Source organism: Chelmon rostratus, chromosome 8, assembly GCF_017976325.1.
Source record: "Chelmon rostratus isolate fCheRos1 chromosome 8, fCheRos1.pri, whole genome shotgun sequence".
Taxonomy (NCBI): domain Eukaryota; kingdom Metazoa; phylum Chordata; class Actinopteri; order Chaetodontiformes; family Chaetodontidae; genus Chelmon; species Chelmon rostratus.
This window is the reverse complement of record NC_055665.1, coordinates 911,436-937,339: the sequence shown is the minus strand read 5'-3', so window position 1 is coordinate 937,339 and position 25,904 is coordinate 911,436. Positions and strand designations below refer to the sequence as shown.

At 44.4% G+C, this 25,904-nt stretch overlaps 1 protein-coding gene across 2 annotated transcripts in view; it reads left to right on the top strand.

Moving 5' to 3' along the window:
• nek11 (NIMA-related kinase 11) overlaps window positions 1-25,620 on the top strand; it is a 48,603-nt gene extending 22,983 nt beyond the window's left edge. Inside the window, exons 11-16 of one of the 2 annotated variants that reach the window (XM_041942818.1) lie at window positions 1,367-1,460; window positions 1,601-1,721; window positions 8,939-9,057; window positions 14,987-15,047; window positions 18,109-18,202; window positions 25,329-25,620. In XM_041942818.1, coding sequence (XP_041798752.1) covers window positions 1,367-1,460; window positions 1,601-1,721; window positions 8,939-9,057; window positions 14,987-15,047; window positions 18,109-18,202; window positions 25,329-25,554 — 715 coding nt within the window. In that variant the 3' untranslated portion in view covers window positions 25,555-25,620. Of the gene's footprint in view, window positions 1-1,366; window positions 1,461-1,594; window positions 1,722-8,938; window positions 9,058-14,986; window positions 15,048-18,108; window positions 18,203-25,328 lie in introns of both variants that reach the window. The other variant, XM_041942817.1, reaches the window with a different exon arrangement.
• Window positions 25,621-25,904: the final 284 nt, after the last annotated feature.

Sequence of the window (25,904 nt, the reverse complement as noted above, 5' to 3'; positions counted from 1 at the left end):
ACACAGAGATACACACACACACACACGCATGCAGATACACACACACACACAGATACACACGCGCACACACACACACAGATACACACGTGCACACACACACAGAGATACATACACACACACAGATACACACACACACACACACACGCATGCAGATACACACACACACACACAGAGATACACACACGCACAAATACACACGCACAGAGATATATACACAGCCACACACAGATATACACACAGAGATACACACACACACGCACACAGATACACACAGAGATACACACACACGCACACAGATACACACAGAGATACACACACACACACACGCATGCAGATACACACGCGCACAGAGATACACACATACACATACACACACACAGAGAGATACACACGCACAGAGATACATACACAGATATATACACACACACACACATACACACACACACACAGATACACAGATACACACACACACACACACAGATACACACGCACAGAGATATACACACAGATACACACACACACACACAGATACACAGATACACACACACACACAAACGCACAGAGATACACACATACACACACACAGATACACACAGAGATACACACACAGAGATACACATGCGCACACACACTCTCACACACACACAGATACACGCATGCAGATACACGCACTCATACATATATATACACACACAGAGACACACACACACACACACACACACAGACAAAATACCTTTAGGGCAGTAAAAAGTACAGTGTGTCCCTCTGGAATGTAATTGAGTAGAAGTGTAAAGTAATGGGATTACATTAGTAAAGTAAACTGTAGTTAAGTACTTTGGTAAATGTACTCCTAGTAGTTACTTAGTTACTTTCCACTGCTGACTTTGTGCAGGAGGTCTCAGTGAACGTTGGCTCTCTGTGCATTCTGGGTAATAAAGTCTGAACCATCAGAAGTGAACACAGAGCTGATTCAGTCGGACTGTCATCACGTTAGAGGACCAGACGACAGGTGCTGGGTCTGTTTCTTCATCTGAGACACGACCTGAACAGGTGTTCATTCAGACAGGTGTGCAGACAGATGCTACACCAGGTGAACACACAGGAAACTGCTGACGGCTGACGAATAAGAGAACAACGGCTGCCTGCAGAGACTGTGGACAGACTGCAGGACGCTGTCTCTGTTTGGACCCGTTCATTGGTTCACATATTTACCTGCAGAAAACAGGAAACGTGATGCACGTTAGTGTCGCTTCCTGTTTCTGGATCTCTCTCTGGTCGCCAGCTGTATTTTTCCACCTGAACAGATGTGGTGGCTGGGGGGCGAGTCTGGCCGTGACCCTGCTGGATCTGGTTTCTGTCTCTGCAGGAAACTGGCTGAGGAGAAATACGAGGAGATCCACGCCCGCAGGAGGACGCTGAGGAGCCGCCATTTTGAAAACGTCAGCTTGAATGTTCTGAACGTAAGAAAAGATTAATTCATTGAATTTAACTCCAGTTATGTTGGATTTGCCCCCCCACCCCGGGCCACAGGCTGCTTCTCTTCACGGACTCCTGAGTTTCACTTAAATGAGTCAATTAGCTCTTTTCTTCCAAGCATCAGGAGGACGGAGCCCGTCAGAGTCTGCCAATCAGCATCCAGGATCACCGGTCGCCAGGAGGGGCGCAGCCAATCCAGAAGCAGCACGACGGCAAGACGTCAGAGCCGGAGTCAGAGCTGCACGGTGAGAAAAAAGTCGCCTTCATCACATCGTCGTAATTTAGGTTTGATATTTTCTGCACATAAAAAAATCAGAGAGAAAAACGGCGATGTTCGTAAAACATTGTGTTTTTCTTTAGTTTAAATCACTTTTGATTAATTGATTGATCAGGAATAAAACGCAGACAGGCCGACTTGTTGCACGTCATCCTGACCTTTGACATCGAGGCTAAGCTAGCCGTCTCAGTCTGTTAGCAGTTAGCTACGTGGCACAGCTGAGAGTTAGCAAGGCAGCTAGCTTGCAGAGCTATTGTTGCTGATTAGCGCTCGTTCCCGGCTGGCTAGCTCTCCTCCTCATCGGCTCGCTCCTCCTCACTGACTCCTGAGCTTCTTGCCTGAACTCGTTGCGTCTCCTCGTTAACTTTCCAGCTTGCTGATGTTTGAGTGAAATCCTTCCTGAAGCTGCAGCTCAGATCAGCAGCACGCCGGACCGTAAACTACAGCTGAAACAGATTCAATGAGCTCTGATAACTCTTCATCAGCTCGCAGGTGTGCTTCGTCTTCACAGTAACTGAAGCTCCCGGAACAAACCGAGCTGCCGGCAAGTCAAAGCTAATGAAATTTACAGCTGGTCTGAAGCACAGAAGCTCTCCGGAGACTTTTCTGCGTTTGAGCAACTTAATCGTGTGTTTATTTAGAAAATCCCTCAGGACCCCCCGGATATTAAAAAGGCCAGAAGACACAAATCTCATTAAAATTAGTGTCACTTCTGACAGATTTCAGGATGAGAGAAAGGACTTGTATTTCTTGGATCCAGCATCCTGCACAAGTGGCTCACTTGTGTTTCTATTATTTTGCCCACCCTATTCAGGACAGTGAGGGGTAACATTAGTTGACTGGTTTGCTGCGGTCCGGTGGCGTCCTGGTACTCTGCTGCTGCGTGTGATGAAGGTCGGTGTGGATCTGCGGGGACCAGTGGCGTGCACGGGGGGGGCAGGGGGGGCGACCCCCCTGCCCTTAAAGTGCCCTCTTGGGAGCCAAAATGTGCGCTAAAGTGCCCCCTGGAAGCTAAAACGCGCATTAAAGTGCCCTCTTGGACGTCAAAACGCGCGCTAAAGTGAAGTCCTTTTCGCCCCTGCCCTTTAAAAGGTCTGTGCACGCCACTGGCGGGGACACAAACATACGAACGCTTCAGAGGAAACGGCAGCGGCTCGCTTCACAGGTTTAAACCGATGTGCGACAAACACCTCGTGGCTTTTCATTCCTCACTGATGTGAAGCTGTGGCGAGGAACATGATGTCGTAACCAGAAGGAAGAACTCACATCCTTCACTTCAGTGAGAGTATTAAACAACAGAAACATTAGTGGATTAATCAGGTAGCTGATCGACATTTTACTGCACTGCGTACTTTTACTTTCAATGCTTGAAGTATCGTGATTATATTTACATACTTGTCTGTGCAGTATTTTTACGGCGTGGTATCAGTACTTGTTTCACCCCTTGACGCCTGAATTTATTTAGAATTATATTAAAAAATTCATTTTTTGTGTTTTTGCTTTCAAATTGATCCTAAATTAAGAGAGTTTGTTAATTTTTCTGCAGCACATACAACAGATATAAATTTAGGAATTATGCAAATTAGCAACAACAGACGTTAACGCTGCATTTAAGCATTAACGCCAAAATTCATAAATGTGCATCATAAAAGGCTCAAAACTGGCTTCCAACCATTATATTGTACCAACAATAAGAACAGGGGTTCTTTCACTTTGACCGGTCCGACCAGAAACCAGCGCCTGCAAAGGTTCCCAGGTGTGTGTTGAATCTGCACAAACCGGCTTTAGAGGAATGCGGCGCGATTCAGCTGCGATGTGGATTAAAGCGGTCAATCATCGTTAAGCAGTTAAAGAAAGGATCTGAGTACTTCCTGGCTGAGAGTTCAGTTTCTTGTCTGATGAATGAAACAGCTGAAATTCCATCAGAGGGTTTCATGTTTCACTGGGAGTCACCTGGAACTTTAGAGACACCTGGAGTTCCGTGGAGACCCCCTGAACTCCCCGGAGCCCAGTTTGGGAACCACTGATCTGAGATCTGACAGGCCTGATTGAGAAATGAATCCTGTGAAGCGCGTTGAGTCGATAAATGTGTGTGAAAGTGTCAGCTGGAGATCAGAGGCGAGCCAGACGCTCCTGCGGGGAGCAGCTCGTCAAGTCGTGACGAGCTCAGCTGCTCTCTGTGGATGCAGGTGTCGTTTACATTTTCCACACTTTTCATTACTGCAGAGCCTCTGGGGGCCTTTAACATTCAAAATATAGATTGACATGAAGAAAACAAAGACGGAGTTAATTTCACGTTCTTATATTTCTGAACTTCAACACAAACCGGTTCCATCGGTTCTTTCCTCCAGCAGTCAGAACCAATCAGGCGTCATGTTTCCTCTCAGTGTGAGCAGGTGAGTTCATGATGCAGCTCCAGGTGGAGACGCTGGATTTACAGTCAGAGGAAACGCTGACGAGCTCTTTGGCTCGTTACTGAGTTTAGAGACATCTGATTGCATCAAACTGCTCGGGGACACGTGATGAAACCTGACAGGACGGTCTCTGTCCTCCTGCTGCCTGCAGACAAAAGCAAACAAAATAAAAACTCAGTTTGGAGAGAAATTAATGTTCAGATTCATCATGCAAGGAAAGATTTTCTCTGCTTTCAATTTCACGTTTTCTCACACACAAAACACACACTCACGTTTGTGCTTCAGTCATTGTGAGGACCCTCATTGACACATGAGGACAAAGTATCTTCAAACATGTCCTTGCATTGGAAAATGATAATCAGACAACTTTATTAATCCTCAGAGGACATCATAGATAGATAGACTTTATTTATCCCAAGATGGGAAATTGCAGTGCAGCAGCAGCATCACACACAGTGAAATAAGACTATAAAGAACAAACTATACATAATAAAATATCGAAATAACAAGCAGTAAAAAATTATATACATAATAATAAAATATCAAAGCAAACAGTAGTGGTAAGAAGTATTGTATTATTATTATTATCTTCAGCTGTTATTGTACAGTGTCATGGCATGTGGCAGGACAGATTTCCTGTATCTGTCCCTTCGACAGCGGAGCTGCAGCAGCCTGTGGGAGAAGGTGCTCCGCTGTCTGTCCACTGTGTGATGGAGAGGCTGCTGATCATTGTCCATGATGGATAGCAGTTTATTCAGCGTCCTCCTCTCCACCACAGTCTCAAAAGACTCAAGTCTGAGTCCAAGTACAGAGCCAGCCTTCTTGATGATCTTATCAAGTCTGTTGGTGTCGCTGGCTCTGATGCTGCTGCCCCAACAAACAACAGCAGAGAAGATGGTGCTGGAGACCACAGACTGGTAGAAGATCTCCAACATGTTGCTGCACACGTTGAAGGATCTCAGTTTCCTCAGGAAGTAGAGTCTGCTCATCCCCTTCTTGTACACAGTCTCTGTGTTGGATTTCCAGTCCAGTCTGTTGTCGATCACCACTCCGAGGTATTTGTATTCCTCCACCTCCTCCACCACCTCCGCTTTGATCTGTAGTGGCTGTGAAGGCGTCTTCTTCCTCCTGAATCACCCACGCAGTGTGAAAAATAAATGACGAGACACAAGTCAGACAAAATGTCCTCCCTTTAAAGCAGGTATTCTCGTGTCCTCGTGTCCTCATGTCCTCATGTCCTCTTCAAAACGTCTGCAGAACTTTCCTCTCTTTGGAAAATATCCCCATTTACCAGAATGACTCATTTTTTTCCAGTGTCCCTATTTTCAAACAACTTCCTTCTAAACATGCTATCTTTGACTTTTCCTAAATGTCCTCACTTGTCACTTCTGCTGGACTCTCAGAGCCACATCGCCTAATAACAAGCTTTAATGAGCTTTGCTTTGGTGGCAGCCGTTCATCACAGCGTCTGAGTTTAGATCTGGGCCTGCAGACGCTCCAGCTTTCAACTGTTTTCATCCTCCAGAAGCTCATGAAAGGGTCAACAATAAATGACCTGAAGTACCAAAGTTAATATATTCAGTGAGACCAGAGGACAGGTGGGACATCAGGTTAATGAGATCAGACAGGTATGAAGGGACGATAGCATTTAATATTTAATAAGTCATCAGAAGACTGTAAAGTCTGATCTGACAGGGACTGAAGCTAAGGTTGCTGTAATATAAGATAAGATAAGATAAGACTTTATTCATCCCCAGCCGGGAAATTCAGGTGTCACAGGCAGCAGCAGTGAGGAAAATATAGCAACAGAATAGAGAAATACAAAATAAAAGCTCACTATGTATATGTACATTTTATACAAAGGACTATATAATAGAAAAAAAATATATATATATATACAAAGAACTATAAGAAGACTTACCTCTATATACTTCTATAATTCTATAGAATTTCACAGTTTTTCCACAAATAGCACATGGTGAGTACAGAGAGTGAGAACAGCATTTACACTATTACACAGTAATAAATATTTGAGTCACAGTAGAATGCCAGCATGTTTGCAAAAACAAGATAATACTTGTAGGATAAATCACACATAAACAGTGTGAATCTGGACCCAGAGCTGCATGAACTGAAGCTGGAGCTGAACTCTGACAGCTGATGGGATGAAGGACCTGTGGTAGTTCCTTCTTCAGGGTGGATGCAGCAGTCTGTTACTGAAGGAGCTGCTGAGGGCCCCCATTGTGTCATGCAGGGGGTGGGAGGGGTTGTCAATGATAGATGTCAGCTTGGCTAGCTCATAGAAAGTCCTCAGTAATGTCCTACAGACTCCAAAGGACCTCAGTCTTCTCAGCAGATGGAGGAGACTTTGGTCCTTCCTGTACAGGACGTCAGTGTTGGTGGACCAGTCCAGTTTATTGTTGAGGTGGACACCAGGTATTTGTACTCCTCCAAGGTATCAGTCTCAAAACCCTGGATGCTCACCGGTGTAGTCTGTGGTGCTTTCCTGCAGAAGTCTGTCACCATCTTGGTCTTGCATTGATGTGCAGGTGGTTCAGTCCACACCAGTCGACAAAGTAGCACACAGTCCTGAAGCCTCACATACTGAGGTCAGTTGGTGAGGGAGTCGATGGTCCAATCAGGTGACAGTCTACTCCAGATCCTTCCAGCTCCCCCCTCAGCAGTGACGGCTGGATCGTGTTGAAAGCACTGGAGAAGTAAAAAGACACGACCCTCACTGTGCTACCTGTGCTCTCCAGGTGGGACAGAGAGCGATGGAGCAGGTAGATGATGGACCAATGCCTCAGTCATCGTGTGTCTCATTTGTGTCCTGATACAGGCTCTGCTGAAAATGTGCCAAGCTGTTCTTCATGTTTCTGCGGGACGTTTAAACTTTTCCTGTCAGTGTTTCAGGAGCTGAAGACGTTTTATTTGAATTAATTTGATGTGTTTTTGTTCAACGTGTTAAAAAACTTTTCCCACCTTGTCTCTCGCCTGTTTCTGATTGACTTTGACGTGTCTCAGGTCTCTTTGTTCAGGCTTCATTCAGTTTTATTTAGCCGTGAATTCCTGTCACGTCCGCTCGCACGGTCCCGCCCACCGCCTGACCCCAGCCGTGTGATTGGCTGACAGGTGAGGGAGAGGGTGAATGAATTAAACATCCTTGATGTTTAAAACTCTCAGAGCTCGTTAGCAGGAATAATTATTGAGACAGAGCGTCTCTTAGAGCTGACAGATTAAATCCACCAGGACTGAACACTCAGAGTGTTTTTACTCTTCAGCTCTGTACTTTTACACACTTTGTTTTATTTTAACATTTAACTTTAAAACTGTCCAGTCAATAAGCTGCACGTCAGTCACATGACCTCATGGCTGCAGCTCTTGTTTTTTTTTGTAAAACCTCCAAACCTGAACGTGAAGTGGACCAGAACTAAAAGACTGATCCGAGTGAAAGACGTCCAGCTGCTCCTAAATGTAGAGGGGGTGTCTGCCCCCCGGACAACGACTGGAAGAGGTTTCCACAGGAGAGGAGCCTGATAGCTGAAGGCTCTGGCTCCCGTTCTGGTTTTAGAGACTTTAGGAACCACCAGTAGTGCAGAGTTAGTGCTACAATCCAGCCTGGAAGTATCAGATGTGTGGACTCGTTGTTTCCAGACTAAATGTCTTGATTTTTACAATGTTGGAAAAAAAGTCAGTTCTTTAAATAACCAAACCTGCTGCTACCAAACTGCAACACTGCTAACATGCAGCAGGTATCAAACAGCTGCAGGTGCATCACACCTTCTCCTGGACCGGAGGATGGAGTCGACCAGCAGAGACGCAGATCTGTGACAGAGTGTGGATGAAAGAGTCTGAAGTCTCATCTGGATTTTATCTTTATTTTATCATTTATCGAGCAATGAGCATGAGGATGAGCAGACTCTACTTCCTGAGGAAACTGAGATCCTTCAACGTGTGCAGCAACATGTTGGAGATCTTCTACCAGTCTGTGGTCTCCAGCACCATCTTCTCTGCTGTTGTTTGTTGGGGCAGCAGCATCAGAGCCAGCGACACCAACAGACTTGATAAGATCATCAAGAAGGCTGGCTCTGTACTTGGACTCAGACTTGAGTCTTTTGAGACTGTGGTGGAGAGGAGGACGCTGAATAAACTGCTATCCATCATGGACAATGATCAGCACCCTCTCCATCACACAGTGGACAGACAGCGGAGCAGCTTCTCCCACAGGCTGCTACAGCTCCGCTGTCGAAGGGACAGATACAGGAAATCTTTCCTGCCACATGCCATGACACTGTACAATAACAGCTGAAGATAATAATACAATACTTCTTACCACTACTGTTTGCTTTTGATATTTTATTATTATGTATATAATCTTTTACTGCTTGCTATTTCGATATTTTATTATATATAGTTTGTTCTTACAGTCACGGTACACTTTATTTTCACTGCCATCTGCTGTAGATATTCTTTTTTGTGCAATACTTTTACTACTGTTTACTATTTGGCTATTTTATTATTATGTATATAATTTTTTACTGCTTGCTATTTTGATATTTTATTATGTATAGTTTGTTCTTTATAGTCTTAGTTTCACTTATTTCACTGTGTGTAATGCTGCTGCTGCACTGCAATTTCCCAGCTTGGGATAAATAAAGTATATATATCCATCTATCCATCTATCCAACCAAACCAAACCAACAGCAAATAGTTTTAGCTAGCTGTGTGTGTGTGTGTGTGTGTGTGTGTGTGTGTGTGTGTGTGTGTTCAGATATCCCAGAGGACCCTCAGGCTGCAGAGGTTTATTACAACCAGGATGGATTTGATTCCTGTTCAGAGGACGAAGACACGGAAACACCTCCAGAGACACTTTACCTGTCTGACCCACAGGTGAGTCCACCTGTCCGTGTGCTGTCTGTGTGTTTCTTCAGTTTATTCGTGTGTTCAGGTCAGCATTGATATTAGATTTTTTTTTTTCCAGAAAGAAATGTGTGTAATCACAGCATCAGAGTTCATTTTGAATTCTAAAGAAATCTAAATGATAAAACATGATGATCAATATATCTGATCAAAGAGCCGGAAACAGAAGCTTTTCTAATCTAAGACTATTTATTACAAGTGCAGCTGAAATGATTCGTTGATTAATCAAATAGTGTATTGACAGAAAATGACTCATTGTCTATTGATGAAGGTTTGAGTGATTGATGATGTTTGATTTGCTGCTTCTCCTCTGAATGATCTGAATGATCTGAATGTGTTTGTAATAATGTGGAGCTTTGGACTAAACAAACACTGTGAAGGCGTCACTTTGGCCTCATCGTCACCACATTTCTCACTATTTTCACAATGTTTCCAAACCGATCGATCGATCGATTAATGGAGGAAATAATCAGCTGATTGATCCAGAATGAAAAGAATCATTAGTTCAAATGAAGCTCGACCAGCTCCAACAGTAAAATCCTGCTTTGACATGAACGACTGAGTCACAGTAATCTGAGAACAGGAGAACAGGAGAACAGATAGAACAGGAGAACAATAGAACAGTAGAACAGATAGAACAGGAGAACAGCCACAGGGACATTTTACTGCACTTAATATTTTTACTCTAATACTTGAAGTACATTTACTGATTACACATACTTTTACTGAAGCAACAGGACTTTTTCTGGTAACAGAGTATTTGCACAGTGTGATATTAGTACTTGTACTGCAGTTAAGGATCTGAATACTGCAGACGACTTGATGCAGAACAGAAGTCGGGACCTGAAATATTTGACAATTATAATATTAGATGAAATATTGCAGTAAAGGACGGATCCCATCAGGGGAGCCGGTCCGTCTCACCAGAACGTCCTGAAATGTGTTTCAGCACTGATTCACTCACCTTGTCGTTAAATCTGTTATTATATCAACTCAATAAAACACACACACGCAAAGTATGTGGTTCATGACGTGAGCAGAGGAAGGATCCAGGATCAGTGTTTCTGTGTTTACGTTCAGCTCATCCTCGTTATAATCCAGTCTGAAAAAGGCCAAATATTATTATGTATAGCTCCCTAATTAGGGCAGCAGTGTATAATATGTGTGTGTGTTAGCATTAGCGTGGATTAGCATAAAACACACAATGAGGATTTTGTGGATGGAGGCTGAGAAGCAGCTTTGATTTCAGATGCTGCTTTTATCTGTTTTAATGTGACGTTTGGGCTCAAATTACCATAATATGATTCTCACACACTGACTGAGCCCCATAAGTCCTCTAATGAGAGACTCAACACACACACTCGCAAGGACAAGGCGTCCCGATCTGCCGTTAACTAAGACGCACATTATTAGCAGCTTCTTTGCGTTTAAAGAAAATAAGTGCTTTTACGCATTTTTCTAGCTTACTGTTAATATTAATTAAATTTAAAAAATTAAAAGTTCACAGAGCTGCCTCTCCGCAGATAAGATTAAGATGCAGAAAATAAAACAGGAAATAATTAAGAATTAAAAAATAATGGCTTTGAAGAAACGTCACGACAAAGGACGATACAGAGGAAAATAAATCCAGTGAAAACAGTCGAAGTGATGAGAAAAACACAGACTGAGTTGAGTTTTAAACTGACGCAGACGTCTTCCTCGTATGGAGCGCTCACGCTTCAGTCAGTCAGTCAGTGAATTTAATTTAACTCGTCCTGCGGCTTCACTCATCAAAGGTCTGATGGACTTCGTAGATCAAAACAGAAAATGTTCCATGATGAACCCACATGATGTGTCCGCGCACATACACACACATGATGTGTCGTGTGTGTCCGCGCACATACACACACATGATGTGTCGTGTGTGTCCGCGCACATACACACACATGCTCTTCAGATTGGCTGTGAGGCTCATGTCCAGTTTGGCAGTGAATAAAGGAGCTTCACCTTCATATTGTTTGGAGTATTTTATTTGTTACTTTTACAGCATGGTGTCTGAGCGTTGCTAACGGCGACAGGAAGGTGAACAGAAGAACCTGACTGACAAACTGCACATAGAATTCATTCACTTTTGGATTCTGGGTCAGTTTTAGATTAATTCATTTATGCCGCTTTATCTTTCGCTCAAATATTCAACACTGTGTCGCACCTCTGCCTGCCTTCATCTCCATGGCAACAGCACAATGTATTTAGCTGATGATATGCCACCTCCTGGCCTCGGAAGTAACGCTCTGTTACTGCAGGTTGTAACCTACTTAGCCAGACATGCTAACATCAGAACAGTCAAACACATTTGTGCTCTGGTGTTTTACATTCCAGCAGCTGCTGTTCAGAGTTTCCCACAAAACGAATCAAACAGATCCAGATCAGATCCAGATCAGATCCAGATCCATTTCATGTTTAAGTCTGGAGTTATTTTACATTCAATGTGACACAGTTATTCAGTTCACCAGGATCCACGAACACACACACACACACACACACACACACACACACACACACACACACACACACCAGCCAAAAGGACAAGTCAGATCCCATTTTCCAGTAAATAGCAGCAGGTCTGCATCCACTTTATAACAGCAGGCTGAAGGGGTGAGTTCAATATACTGCATACAGAGAGAGAGACAGAGAGAGAGAGAGAGACAGACAGACAGAGAGAGAGACACAGACAGAGAGAGAGAGAGACAGACAGAGAGAGAGACAGAGAGAGAGAGAGAGAGAGACAGACAGACAGAGAGAGAGACACAGACAGAGAGAGAGACAGAGAGAGAGAGAGAGACAGACAGAGAGAGACAGACAGACAGACAGAGACAGACAGAGAGACAGACAGAGAGAGAGACAGACAGAGAGACAGACAGAGAGAGAGAGACAGACAGAGAGAGAGACAGAGAGAGAGAGAGAGACAGACAGACAGACAGACAGAGAGAGAGACACAGACAGAGAGAGAGACAGAGAGACAGACAGACAGAGACAGACAGAGAGAGAGACAGACAGAGAGAGAGACAGAGAGAGCGACAGACAGACAGAGAGAGACAGAGAGAGCGACAGACAGACAGAGAGACAGACAGGCAGCTGGTGTGGTCCAGCAGTATCTTTGTGTTTGGGGCTTCAGAGAAACTGGAGGTCTGAGAGAGATTAAATCTATTTGTCACTGCTGATAGTGGTGCCAGAAAAAGAGGAGAGAAGAAGAGAAGAAATGAAGCGAAACTGGATAATTAGTGGAGAGAGACCAGGAGAGACCAGCCTCCAACACTGAGACTGCCTCTGTGGACCGCTGGAGAGGAAACCATACTGTTACTGCACATCATCTGTATCTGACAGAACCAGAACCTGAAGTCTACCATCCAGAAACCGGACTGAGGCTTTACTGTTGGATAGAGAATGTGGGTTAAATAAGATACAGAGTTTAAAGTCCAGTCTAGAGTTTAAAGTTCAGATTGTCGTGTTAGTACTTTTACTTCAGTAAAGAATCAGAATACGTCTCCCACCACTGTCAAACTGCTCATTGCTCTGTGATCTGTACAGAAATGTAAAAAGCACAGATTGTGTGCTGAAGTTTTCCTCCTCATGTTGAACATGCGGCCACACAGGTGTGTTCAGCTCTTCGGGCTGATCAGACCTCATATCCTTCACACCGGATTAGATTAGATCGGTTACAGCTGATGTAAAACACAAGTTGAACATTTTCACATCACAAAAAAGAGTAATGAGTCACATTCATATAATGAAAAGACGAGTGAGGAGGAAGAACAGATTCAGTAATGGATTCGTTGGCCTCTGAGTCCTGGTGTCATGTTAATCTGGAACAAGATCCAGAACAGAACCGTCTCTGTGGGTGGTGCTGAGCCATAAAACCACTAAAACCTGACAGCTTGATCCTCTGGAGAGCAGGCTTCAGCATCAGGACATATCATGGAAACACATCATGTCATGTGAGAGCTGTTTTCTTTGCGGCGTCGGTCCACGGTCGGGGTCATGTGACAGATCGACTTCAGTCATAGAGCAGTTTGTATTTCCGATGAGTAGAAATGAAAGCTGTAAATGTCCCTGGATGATGGGCAGAGACACTTCAGTCTGACTCAGTTATTGCTGTCTGGAGAGCTGAAGAGAGCAGGAGAGTTTATGGTCATAATGAAAACTAATATTTATTGTTGGCTCAGAGTTTGAGCTGGTGGAGTCTACTAATAACACCTCCATCTCTGTCCTCCACACTTAACTCTCTGAACATGCTGCTGCAGATCCTGAATGTGTTTCCATTACACAACATGCAGGAGGGCTTTCACACCACGCAGACACACCGAGGGGGGATTTTCTGCCCCACAACACACAAAACCTGATGTGAGTTGAAACTAAAGAATCAGATTGTTCAGTTCAGACATTATTTATATCAGTGACACACAGTTCTGCTGACTGTGTGTGTGTGTGTGTGTGTGATGTTCTACTCTGTATCAAAAAGAAAAGAAAAAGAAAACGTGTCTTTGATCATGTAGAAACGCTGAGCTGCTCACCGACCTACAGACAGCAACTCACGAAACAATTACTGAGCTGATCACAAATATGATTTTAATGTGAGGACGAGCAGACGTTCTGCTCTGGTTGGTCACTTCAGGCTGCTCTGGTTGCTCAGTTTAGGCTGCTCTGGTTGCTCAGTTGGTCACTTTAGGTCAGCTCTGGTTGGTCAGTTGGTCACTTCAGGCTGCTCTGGTTGGTCAGTTGGTCACTTTAGGCTGCTCTGGTTGGTCAGTTGGTTACTTCAGGCTGCTCTGGTTGGTCAGTTGGTTACTTCAGGCTGTTCTGGTTGGTCAGTTGGTCACTTCAGGCTGTTCTGGTTGGTCAGTTGGTTACTTCAGGCTGTTCTGGTTGGTCAGTTGGTCACTTCAGGCTGCTCTGGTTGGTCAGTTGGTTACTTCAGGCTGTTCTGGTTGGTCAGTTCAGGCTGTTCTGGTTGGTCACTTCAGGCTGCTCTGGTTGGTCAGTTGGTTACTTCAGGCTGCTCTGGTTGGTCAGTTGGTCACTTCAGGCTGCTCTGGTTGGTCAGTTGGTCACTTCAGGCTGTTCTGGTTGGTCAGTTGGTCACTTCAGGCTGCTCTGGGGATGAAACAGAAAAGCTGTGTGTTGAACTGCTGTGTTTGTGTTTGTTCATCACGTCTGAACCTCTACATGATTTGCTCTGAACCTCCATGAATGAACCTCAAACAACTAACGAGTGAAGTAGAAGTGCTTCATTTACGGAGTGTGACGGATCGGCTTTGTAACAACAGGGTATCACAGAAGGGAGTGTGACTTTGTGCGCTCATGTTGTTGTGAGTGAAAACAGTGACGAATGTGATGTTTCTCTCCGGTAATGATAAGGAGGGCACTGTGGTGAACCGCACGGAGCAGTTTTAAGGTGGAACGAGCAGCATGAGAGTAAAGAACATGTCTGCAGTCGACACGCTTTATAAGAATCCCATTATTATCTTCACATCTGTGAAACTGATACCCCAGTCAGGTTTCCTACTCGGTACCCTCATGAAAGGCTGGAAGGTGTGAGAAAGAACTATTTGTTTGGGGTATTTTGGAGATGTGTGAATATTAAAGGCAGTCTGCGATCTAGGCATGGCTTAAGTTAAAGAAAGGTCCTGTGCATACAACACTGTATCATCTGCATAACGTTAAGCTTTGGCAGTTAAACCACTTTATTTGGGTTTAGATAAAGACTGAGTTTCAGTCCAAGTCTTTGTATCAACACTTGCTTCAAGTCAAGTCAGTTATTCAATGTTTTTTTTTTCAATTATTTCTTTATTCTTATAATAGAAAATAACATCACAAATAGTTTTCTCTCAGGGCGTGATGGTTCAGTGGTGTCTGTCCTCAGGTCAGTGAGCTGGAGGCCATGATGAAGCACATGCAGGAAGTTCTGGAGGAGGACCTGAGCGGTGAGTCTGAGTCCATACACAGAAAGTATACTTGCACAGGTTATATTCACAATGTACACACCAGGTACAGAAACATAGTACTAAACTGAAATAAAAGACACTGTTTGTGAGTCCTGTGTCAAACAAATGATATTTATTTTTCCACTCGAACTCATTTTACTTTCAGAATATGGATTATCCAACAGGGAAAACACCATGTTCAGCGCTGGTTCAAAGCAGCAAACTGAACGCATACATGAACTCTCACTGAAGACGTCTGACCTTAAAGCACAACTTTTATTGGAAAGTGAAGCAAACATGATCGCAGTTCATTTTATAACTGCTGTATTATTTAACATGATTTAAACCCTGGAGGAATCACAGCAAAGGCAACACACACACACAAACTTCAACCTCCAGACCAGCAGACCCCCCACAGTTTCAGAGTTATTAGCCGTGTTAGCAGCGTGGCTCTTAAAGTCAGTTAAGACCACTTTGATCCAGACACAAGTATCTCAGCAGCTGCTGGATGGACGGCCTCACTGTGTGTCAGTGCAGCCTCACAGAGCTGTTAGCATGAGTTAGCCTCACAGAGCTGCTAGCATGAGTTAGCCTCACAGAGCTGCTAGCATGACTGTAGCCTCACAGAGCTGTTAGCATGAGTTAGCCTCACAGAGCTGCTAGCGTGACTGTAGCCTCACAGTGCTGCTAGCGTGACTGTAGCCTCACAGAGCTGTTAGCATGAGTTAGCCTCACTAGCTTACTTACTGCCAGCTGCTTTGGATCAGGCACAGAAACCACCTGTGACCGCGCTGATACCATCTCTGCCACCGCTCTGTGCTGCCAGCTGTCTCACTGCAGCAGCGTCTCCCAACATCACGCCTGCAGCCTGAGGTGTCAGTGATGTGGACACGTCCTCCGGTGACACACTCGGTGCTGAATTTACCTGCACTAATGTTCACAGCGATTCACTGTCAGCCAGGTGTCTGATCTGACCACCTGGCTGGAGTTACTTCATGTAGGAACGAGTTCACTCAGTCCTCTTTGCTCTGGTGGTTGAGAGCAGGTGGTGGTTTTAGGATTCACTGTGTGTCCCCTTGACTAAATAAAAGGGGGGCTGTAAACAGTGGTCAGTGGTGGTGGGGTGGGTGGTGTAAATCCCTGTGTAGGCAGGTATGAGCTCTGTGGTTTCTGTCTGATTGACACAAATGCAGCAGGACTGAAGTGGACTGGACGACGACCGATGCCGCCCCCCAGCAGCACGGTGTGGTTTTAATGAGTCCGTCCTTCCTGCGGAGGCCGGTGTTAATGATTGAATGTTTATCCCTGCGGGCCTTTCCATCTCTCCTCCTTCTGTCCTCTACTTTCTTACCTCCACTCACTGAGTGTGCTCCTCCTCCTCCTCCTCCTCCTCCTCCTCCTCCTCCTCCTCCTCCTCTTCCTCTCAGTCTTCAGTTCCTGTTGGTTTGCTTCAGTCACAGTCTGTCCTCTGCTGTGAAACCTGTTCGTCTCGCTCCGCCGACCTCCGAACAAAAAAACTGGAGAAGAGACTCTGCTCGTCCTGTCCTCCTCCTGCTGCTCACAAACTGCAGATCTGACTGACGCATGAAATATCATCCAGTCTGAAGAGTCGTCGCCTTTGCTTTCTGTGTTTATGCTCACATAAAACCTGGAAAGTTAAATTAGAATACAATAAAAATGCATTACTGTAAATTCTGAAATGACAGCTGACGTCTTAAATAACTGTCAGCATGAAAAAACAGGAAACAGGAAAAAGAACCTGCAAAGGAGAAGAGATGAGAAACATGAACTGCTGCAGGAACAAGGAGGCTTCTTGCTCAAATATGAGTCTATAAAACAGAGGAAGTTAGAAATAAAGACCTGGATCTCTCTGCTCGGGAGGTGTGAGCCAAACGAAGGATTCTGCTTGAACTGTTGTAGCTCTTTGAATAGAAAACAGCTGATTTAATCTAGAATAAGTTTTTTTATTGTTAATTCTGATTGAAAATGCGCTGACAGTTACGTTGGTACAGTTTTCCACACGCAGAGTTTTCAGAATGAATGAGAGCATCTTTAAGTATTTACTCATGAACGTGCTCTTGTTTCTATGTTATATATTTCTACATGTTTCTGAACCTGCAGCGTTCACACCTGGTCGTCGTGGTTCAGCCCAGCCACAGACCCGATGTGCTGTTAGTCCTTGTAGTGGTAGACGATGATGAAGGTGATGATGACGATGATGATGACAGTGATGATGATGATGATGTCAGACTGTCCGTTTGTCTGTCCAACACTTTGAACTGTAGTTGTGCAGATTTCTCGTGCTTCGTCGGGTTTTCGTGATCTTTGTCGCTGATGTTCCTCCATGAGCCTCTTCTGGCGCCACCATCAGATTTGTTTGTGAAGTGCACTGAGATGGTTTGCAGCCCTGTGTGAGTCAGTTGGTTTGAGGGTTGGGACCTTCACGGTGGCCTGCTTCCTTCAGGTTAGGAAGGAGTTCTGCTCTGATGGGTGGAGAGCGTCCTCTCCAGAGGAACCACATCAGTCGTTTCAGTAAATGGACAAAAATGACATTTACGTCCACAGAGGAGGAGGTGAGGCTGGGGGGATGTGTCCACAAAACATCTGCGGTGAGAAGCGGAGGGTTGGACGGAGAAGATTCGGTGACCCCTGTGGTTACTGCTGGCAACACAGTGACGTGTTTGGACCCACATGAGTCGTGATTCCAGGTCAGACGTTTCATCCGACCTCAGCTGCTGGTTGTTCTCTCGGTGCTTTAATAAAAACTGTTCAGGGCCTCCTCAGCATCCTGTATGTTGTCGTCCTGATAGATGAATGTAAGCAGGCGGAGCTGGCCTGCTGCAGGCGGAGCTGCTCTCCTGCAGGCGGAGCTGCTCACCTGCAGGCGGAGCTGGCCTGCTGCAGGTGGAGGAGAGGCAGAATCCTCCTCAGAGACACAGTGGAACAGAATCAGTGGAGGGTTTTAAACCAGATGTGATGTGTGTGATGATCTGTGGTATCTGTGTCAGTCTGCAGGTGATTGTCATCTTTCTTCGTTCTGTTGTTTCTGTCTGTAAACCAGGAGAACCGGCAGAGCCCGAGGCCCCTCGGAGCATTCGGGGGCCCCCAGTGATCAACGGCGGCCTGCTGGAGACCAGGATCCAACACCTGAGAGAGTGAGTCAGAGAGATGCTTTTATTTTGAAGCTGTAATCCTCTGCAGAGTTTAAAAGCAGCACGACTCCTTTCACTCGGTGTCGTCTGAATATATTACATGATTCCTTTCTCCCGTTCGCACTTTATTTTGTTCTCGTATCATTTTATATTTCCACTCCACCAAATCTCAGAGGGAAATACTGAGATTACTGAAATACTTCACTACTGTACTGTCTGACAAAACACTGGAAAATGTAAAAGTGCAGCTGAAACAATTAGTCAATTAGTCAGTCAATTAATTGATAGATATAAAATGAATGATCATCCATTGATTGTTGCTGTAAAATCATTTGATGTTTGATCTTCAGATGTTTGATTTGCTGCTTTTCCTCTGAATGATCTGAATGTGTTTGTAATAATGTGGAGCTTTGGACTAAACAAACACTGTGAAGGCGTCACTTTGGCCTCATCGTCACCACATTTCTCACTATTTTCACAATGTTTCCAAACCGAACGATCGATCGATTAATGGAGGAAATAATCAGCTGATTGATCCAGAATAGAAAGGATCATTAGACCGCAGATGTCGATGGTAAAGCTGCGTTGCAGTCTTCTGCTGTAGATGACGATAAAGCTGATTATAACTGTCACAGTTTTGGTTTGAGGTATCGGCTCAGACTTCGGCTCTGTCTGTCTCTCAGCATCTGTGAAAGTTTAATTTAAAAATCATCCAATTATTCCAGACAAGCGTCCTGCCTGAAGCTGCAGCGTGTTGCCTGGTGGATCAGAGTGTGAACCAGATTCAGCTTGTTTGTGCAGATTAAAATGTAGAAACCCGAGAAAACAAACACACAGAGAGCAGAAACAATAAATTAAATCACATCTTCACTCCAAAAAACAAACTGAGCAGCGAGAAGTTAACATGACAACAAACAGCTGAGCAAAATTGAATCCAGTGTAAGAAAACAGCGCTGGTGTGAACAGCAGGACCAGATACCAAACCAGAATCCATCCAGCACACTGTTCTGTCTCGTCTCCTCCTCCTCAGGAGGTTCACACAGTCGGACCAGAGTGTGACGTCTCTGCAGTCAGCAGTAACCAGTACTGCATCAGTACATCAGTACTCAGTCACCGGTACTGCATCATTACATCAGTACTCAGTAACCGGTACTGCATCATTACAGCAGTACTCAGAAACCGGTACTGCATCATTACAGCAGTACTCAGTAACCGTTACTGCATCATTACAGCAGTACTCAGAAACCGTTACTGCATCAGTACATCAGTACTCAGTCACCGGTACTGCATCATTACATCAGTACTCAGTAACCGGCACTGCATCATTACATCAGTACTCAGTAACTGGCACTGCATCAGTACATCAGTACTCAGTAATCGGTACTGCATCAGTACATCAATACTCAGTCACCGGTACTGCATCATTACATCAGTACTCAGTAACCGGCACTGCATCATTACATCAGTACTCAGTAACTGGCACTGCATCAGTACATCAGTACTCAGTAACCGGCAATGCATCAGTACATCAATACTCAGTAACTGGTACTGCATTATTACAGCAGTACTCAGTAATCGGTACTGCATCATTACATCAGTACTCAGTAACCGTTAGCATCATTACATCAGTACTCAGTAACCGTTACTGCATCAGTACCCAGTAACCGGTACTGCATCAGTACATCAGTACTCAGTAACTGGTACTGCATTATTACAGCAGTACTCAGTAACCGGTACTGCATCATTACATCAGTACTCAGTAACTGTTACTGCATCATTACATCAGTACTCAGTAACCGTTACTGCATCATTACATCAGTACTCAGTAACCGTTACTGTATCAGTGCATCAGTACTCAGTAACCGGTACTGCATCAGTACATCAGTACTCAGTAACCGTTACTGCATCATTACATCAGTACTCAGTAACCGTTACTGCATCATTACAGCAGTACTCAGTAACCGTTACTGTATCAGTGCATCAGTACTCAGTAACCGGTACTGCATCATTACATCAATACTCAGTAACCAGTACTGCATCATTACATCAGTACTCAGTAACCATTACTGCATCATTACATCAGTACTCAGTAACTGGTACTGCATCAGTACATCAGTACAAACAGAAGTGTCTCCGTCGTTTGACCTTTGACTGCAGCTCTTTTAACGGCGTCATCACGTTGTGTCTTCTTCTGTGGTGGTTTAATTGTCACTGACAGTACACTCGAACATTATTATGGTCTTTAAAAAGGACGGATTCTTCAGAGGCATCAGTGGATGTTGGGGCAACGCTGCGGACGACTTCGATCATCAGTGAAACTATAATTAGCTTGACTTCACCGTCACACTCTCACACACTGTCAGTCTGCAGAATCACGTATGTAATGAATTGATATTTAAATACGACTGAATTCAACAATCTGGTTTGTTAGTTTCAGCTCCCATCAAATAGTCTGTGTTCACTGGGATTGCTCCTCATGGCGTGAAAGCCTTAACGTGACAAAACAAACGAACACCATAATTATCCTTCATGATGTGTTTTAGTGGTCTGAGCAGGCGGAAGCACAAAGCAGTCTCATGCCAAACGTGGTCTTTGAAGCTCTTTATTTCCGTTCAGCGCTTTGACTTTAGTAATTAGTGCTGTGAGAAAATGTAAACCTGCTGTTCTCCTCTGATTGGCTGATGGCATAAGGTGGGGTCATCTGATTGGTCAGGCTGCAGAGGTTGATGAAACTGAGAACCTGGCACCCTCCACTTCTATTAGGGTCAGTTTGTTACCATGGCAACAACATCAGGCACACACACACACACACACACACACACACAGCTGCTCTGTATGGGAATTAAAGGCTGTCAGCCCTCACAGGCTCCTCATAAAACAACAGAGGAGGAGGAGGAGGAGGAGGAGGAGGAGGAGTCCAACAGTTCGGTGTCAGCTGCTGTTTGTTTGCTTCAGCTTCTCTCTGAAGTGATGAAGGTCTGAGGGCAACAAAGTTCTCTCAGCTGCTCTCGTAGAGAAAATTACGCGTCCCTAAAGGTGATGTTGTGGTTTTTGAAGATCGTCTGGAGCTTTTTCTAACGAAGCTTTGTAAGAAGCTTTGTTGGTGGGTTTGAATTAGACTGAAAATTTATTTCTGCCACTTTGATGATACAACATGTACAATTATTGATGGGCTACCTGATGAATTTACCGTGTACTTCATACAGACTTGTTAATAATTGGCACATGCTGATAATGTTAACAGAGAGTGACGACCAGCTGTTGTTGTTGGCCGAGCACACGGCTCACCTGCCAGTACCGATTACTGGAAACCTGTTTAATTCTCTGTGTTTATGATGGGATGTATGTGATGTGCTGTACAAAGCATTCAGACTTATAGAAAACATCACCAAACAGCAGCAGTCCAGATGTTACAGAGGTTTGGACTTTTGTTTTGTCGACAGTCGCATCGACGTGATGACAACTACGATAACTGTGATGCATTCATGGACCACTCAGAAGCCTGTGTTTTGAGCTATTTTCTTTTATCACTGAAAAAACGTATTTGCTGCAAACTAGATAGATAGATAGATAGATAGATAGATAGATAGATAGATAGATAGATAGATAGATATACTTTATTTATCCCAAGCTGGGAAATTGCAGTGCAGCAGCAGCATCACACACAGTGAAATAAGTGAAAAATTCTGAAATAAGACTATAAAGACCAAACTATACATAATAAAATATCAAAATAGCGAGCAGTAAAAAGATTATATACATAATAACAAAAAAGCAAAATAGGACACAGTACTAATGAAAAAGTATTGCACAAAAAGAATATCTACAGTAAATGGCAGTGTTTAAGCCGTACAGTTCCATACATGGTTGGTATTAAACATCCAACATCCACATTTTTGAAATGTCGTTATTTGCAGATCATACAAACCTCGTTTGTTGTGGGAACTGTTTTAAATCACTTTGGATGCTGTGCAAAAGGAACTGAGAGTTGTTGGTTGGTTATATTTTAACAAATTAATGTACCTCTGAATTTCAGTTCGATTGAATATTACAGAAAGAAATTTAAAAACCTGCTCTTTATTAAGGCTCTGCAGGTTAAACACTTCATAGGTTTAAATTGGTGCTAATTGTTTTGGCTTTGCATTTCAGCAACAATGAAATGCCCCAACATTTAACTTCCTGTCTGCACAGGAAGGGAAACTGTTTTGCGTGAAAAGATGTGTTTTAATTGATATTTATAAATCAGATTCCAGACCAACAATCACAAGGTTTAGTGACTGTGAACAATAGAAATAATATTCAGAACTTAATAACCTGCATCATCCTGCTGATACTTAGTGTCAGCGCTAACTGAGCTAACAGCTTTCTCATCATGGAAACAGCTACTGCAGTAATGCTAGCTGAGCTACGTAGCTGTAAATTAATAATTTTTGCTACAAAGATCATTTTTCAGTTTGATATCTATGGTGGATTTTCTCCTGTCAGGTCACATGACGTCCTCGTTAATATCAACTTGTGTTCCCGGCTTTGAGAAACCAATCAGGGAAAAGACAAAAGGGAAGTGGAGCAAATGAAAAACTATGGAGGCAGCATGAAGTCAAATCGCTACGTCAGCTCAGTGAACTCCATTAACAACAACAATCCTGTGAATGATCAAATAATAATATATAATATCTGAATTTGACTCTTTTGTATGTGAGACGAGCAAAGGGAGAAGGGGGGACAGTTTGTCAGCAGGGACACACCTGTCAGGACAGGTTCGTTTAACCTGGTCCAGGTGTGATACTTGGTCTTATCATCCTCCTGCTGCTGCTCACACTTTGTTCTGCTGGAGGAGGTTCAGTGTTTGTGAGAAGAAATGAAGAATTTGGAGAAATCGATAAATCATCAGTGTTTCTTCTGATGGTGTGAATTTAAAAAGTTATATTTTCTTCCTCAGCTGTGAAGTTCAGCTTCTCACCAGACAGATTCGAGTGAGCGTCATCTCTTCAGATTAACAGATGGACTCAGAAATGTGTGTTAGATATGTTCCAGCTAACATGAACTGTGACTGAAGGTTTACAGAATAAATCTGATCTGGAATATCTACAAAGATCTGTACACAGGGAGGTATCACTCTGCCGTCACTGTAGAAGATTTAACACTTCGAACAGTTGAAACTATGAGTGAGCCGTCAGAGACTGACAGACTGTCGCTGGCTAGCTAATTAGCTCTAAACATTGACCAGAGATGGAAAAAGTACAAAAATATTTAGCTCAAGTAAAAGTAAAATTAGCCTTGTTGTGTGAAAACGTCCCCAGATTAAAGAAAGAAGTAGACAGAGTGGACATAAAAACAGATACAAAATGAATAAGAAGGAGAATAAAACCCACTTGATAATGAGAACAGGGAGGAAAATTAAAATAAAGACAATGCATAAAACCACAAAATGAAATATTAAAGTCTTGATATCTCATTACACAGGATGCATAAAATCAAGCAAATACAACAATTTCAAAGAAGTGCATCAGCGTGAGGTTTCAGACACACATTCACCTGTCAGAGACCACCACAGAGACCTGTGATCTGAGCTGATCTGAGACTGAGAGGAGCATCTTCATCATCTGCCAAGCAGGAAGCTGAAGAGGAGGGCCGTGAGGAAGAGTGTGTTTATTAAGACCATGTTACCAAACGGCATTTAACACGCTGCTGCTGAGCGCCTTCATCCTGACAGCTTCGGCTTCAAACAGAGACTGAAGTTTCTCCTGCGTCTCCGTCTCCGTCTCCGTCTTCGTCTCCGGAGGAAACAGAAGAAGGCCGCCATGTTTCCGTCAGCTGACCTGAGAGCTGCTGTCTGTCACGCAGAGAGGAAGAGAAAGCACCAGTTTACCTGCTGACAGGAGCCCAAACGCAGAGTCACACACCTGTGACGGTCTGAGATAAACAGGAGGGGAGTCAGGCTTCCTGAGCTCCACCCTGTCAGTCATACACCTCCCCCAGGAGGAGGAGGAGATGAAGACAAGGAGGTGGAGGGGGTTTATATGAAGAAGGAGGAGGCAGTTATGTGGAGTTAAAAAGCCCAAACATCTTCAGATATTCATCGGGTTCAAGATCAAAACTGTCTCACACACACACACGCACACACGCACACACACACACACAGACACACACAGACACACACGCACACACACACACACACACACAGACACACACGCACACACACACACACACACACACACAGGGTCATGTATTTATATCCATGTGAGGTCCTTTGAGTTTGACCTTCATTGTGAGGACGTTTGGCTGTTTGAGGGTTCAGACCCCGGTCCACCCACCCCCCCCCCCCCCCACCCCCCCCCCCCCCCCCCAGCTGTCACTCAGATGCACTGTGTGGAAACAGCAGGTCTCATGATAGAAATGTGTGAATTCAGTCTGAGCTGAAGTCCTGCTGAGAACCAGGTGTGATTGGAGCTGGAGGACGTGTCCAGACAGACAAAGACACCACGAGGTTCAGGTCTGAAGACAACAAACAGCAGAAAGAAAATCCTGCAGCAACAGGAGCGTTTTTTCTGTCTGTATGATGAAATCAAAAAGATTTTCCTTCCTGTTTACTTTCTTCATCATTGTGTTCATTTTGTTCAGCAGGAAACAACATTAATATGTTCATGAAGTGGACGTGGAGTCCTGAGCTCCCTGTGCTGACTGATGGAAGAGGAACCCTGATACTGAGCAGGACTTAGATCCTTTACTTCAGTCTAAGTACGAATGCAGACGTTACAAGTAAAAGTGCTGTATTGAAATCAGTAAATGTACGATCGTTCGGTTTGAAACATTGTGAAAATAGTGAGAAATGTGGTGACGATGAGGCCAAAGTGACGCCTTCACACTGTTTGTTTAGTCCTCCCGTCCTGTTCAGGCTCCACATTATCAGCACAGTAGTGGAGTAAATGTACTCAGTTACTTTCCGCTGCTGATGCTGAACATGGTTTGAACTGAGGCTGCCCCCCCAGAGAAACGACAGACTGGGTGAAATGAGGAGGATGGTCGTCACGGAGCAGCAGGCCGGGGGCTGAGGGGATGTGACGGACGACGTCTCGTCGCTGTTGACTCTTGTGATGTTGATGTAAAGCAGAGCGTGTCCCCCCTGCAGGTCCGTCTGCAGCCGTCTGGGTTCAGACGTCTTCCAGAAACTGTACGAGAACCTGAAGGAGGCCAGGCGGCGACGGCCGGAGGGCGACGACGCCGTCGCGGAGGCTCTGAGACGCCTGGAGGACAAACCTGACGACGGTTTCCAGGTGGACCAGCTGCTGTTCTACGAAGATGAGCTGCAGAGAGTGAGACAGCTGCAGGGGAGGACAGACGGTCTGTCTGACTGACTGTCTGTCTGTCTCTGATGATCGGCTCAGCCGCAGAAACCAGAGCGAGACGAATCTGAGGAGGAAACTGTGACATCGCTTCAAAATACAATAAACATCAGGGAAACCTGCTTTGTGTGTGTTGGCCTTTGTTTACACTCATACTCAGCAGTGATTGGTCCGTCTGCCCAGCAGGTAGAAAGTCAATGAACACGATGAACACACGAGTGCATCAGGGATTATGATCAGGGACGTTCTGTAAGTGCACCACGAGAGTCAGAGTCAGCAGCAGCTAACACTGTGACCGCAGGTTATCTTATCTTATCTTATCTTATCTTAGCTTAGCTTAGCTTAGCTTAGCTTAGCTTAGC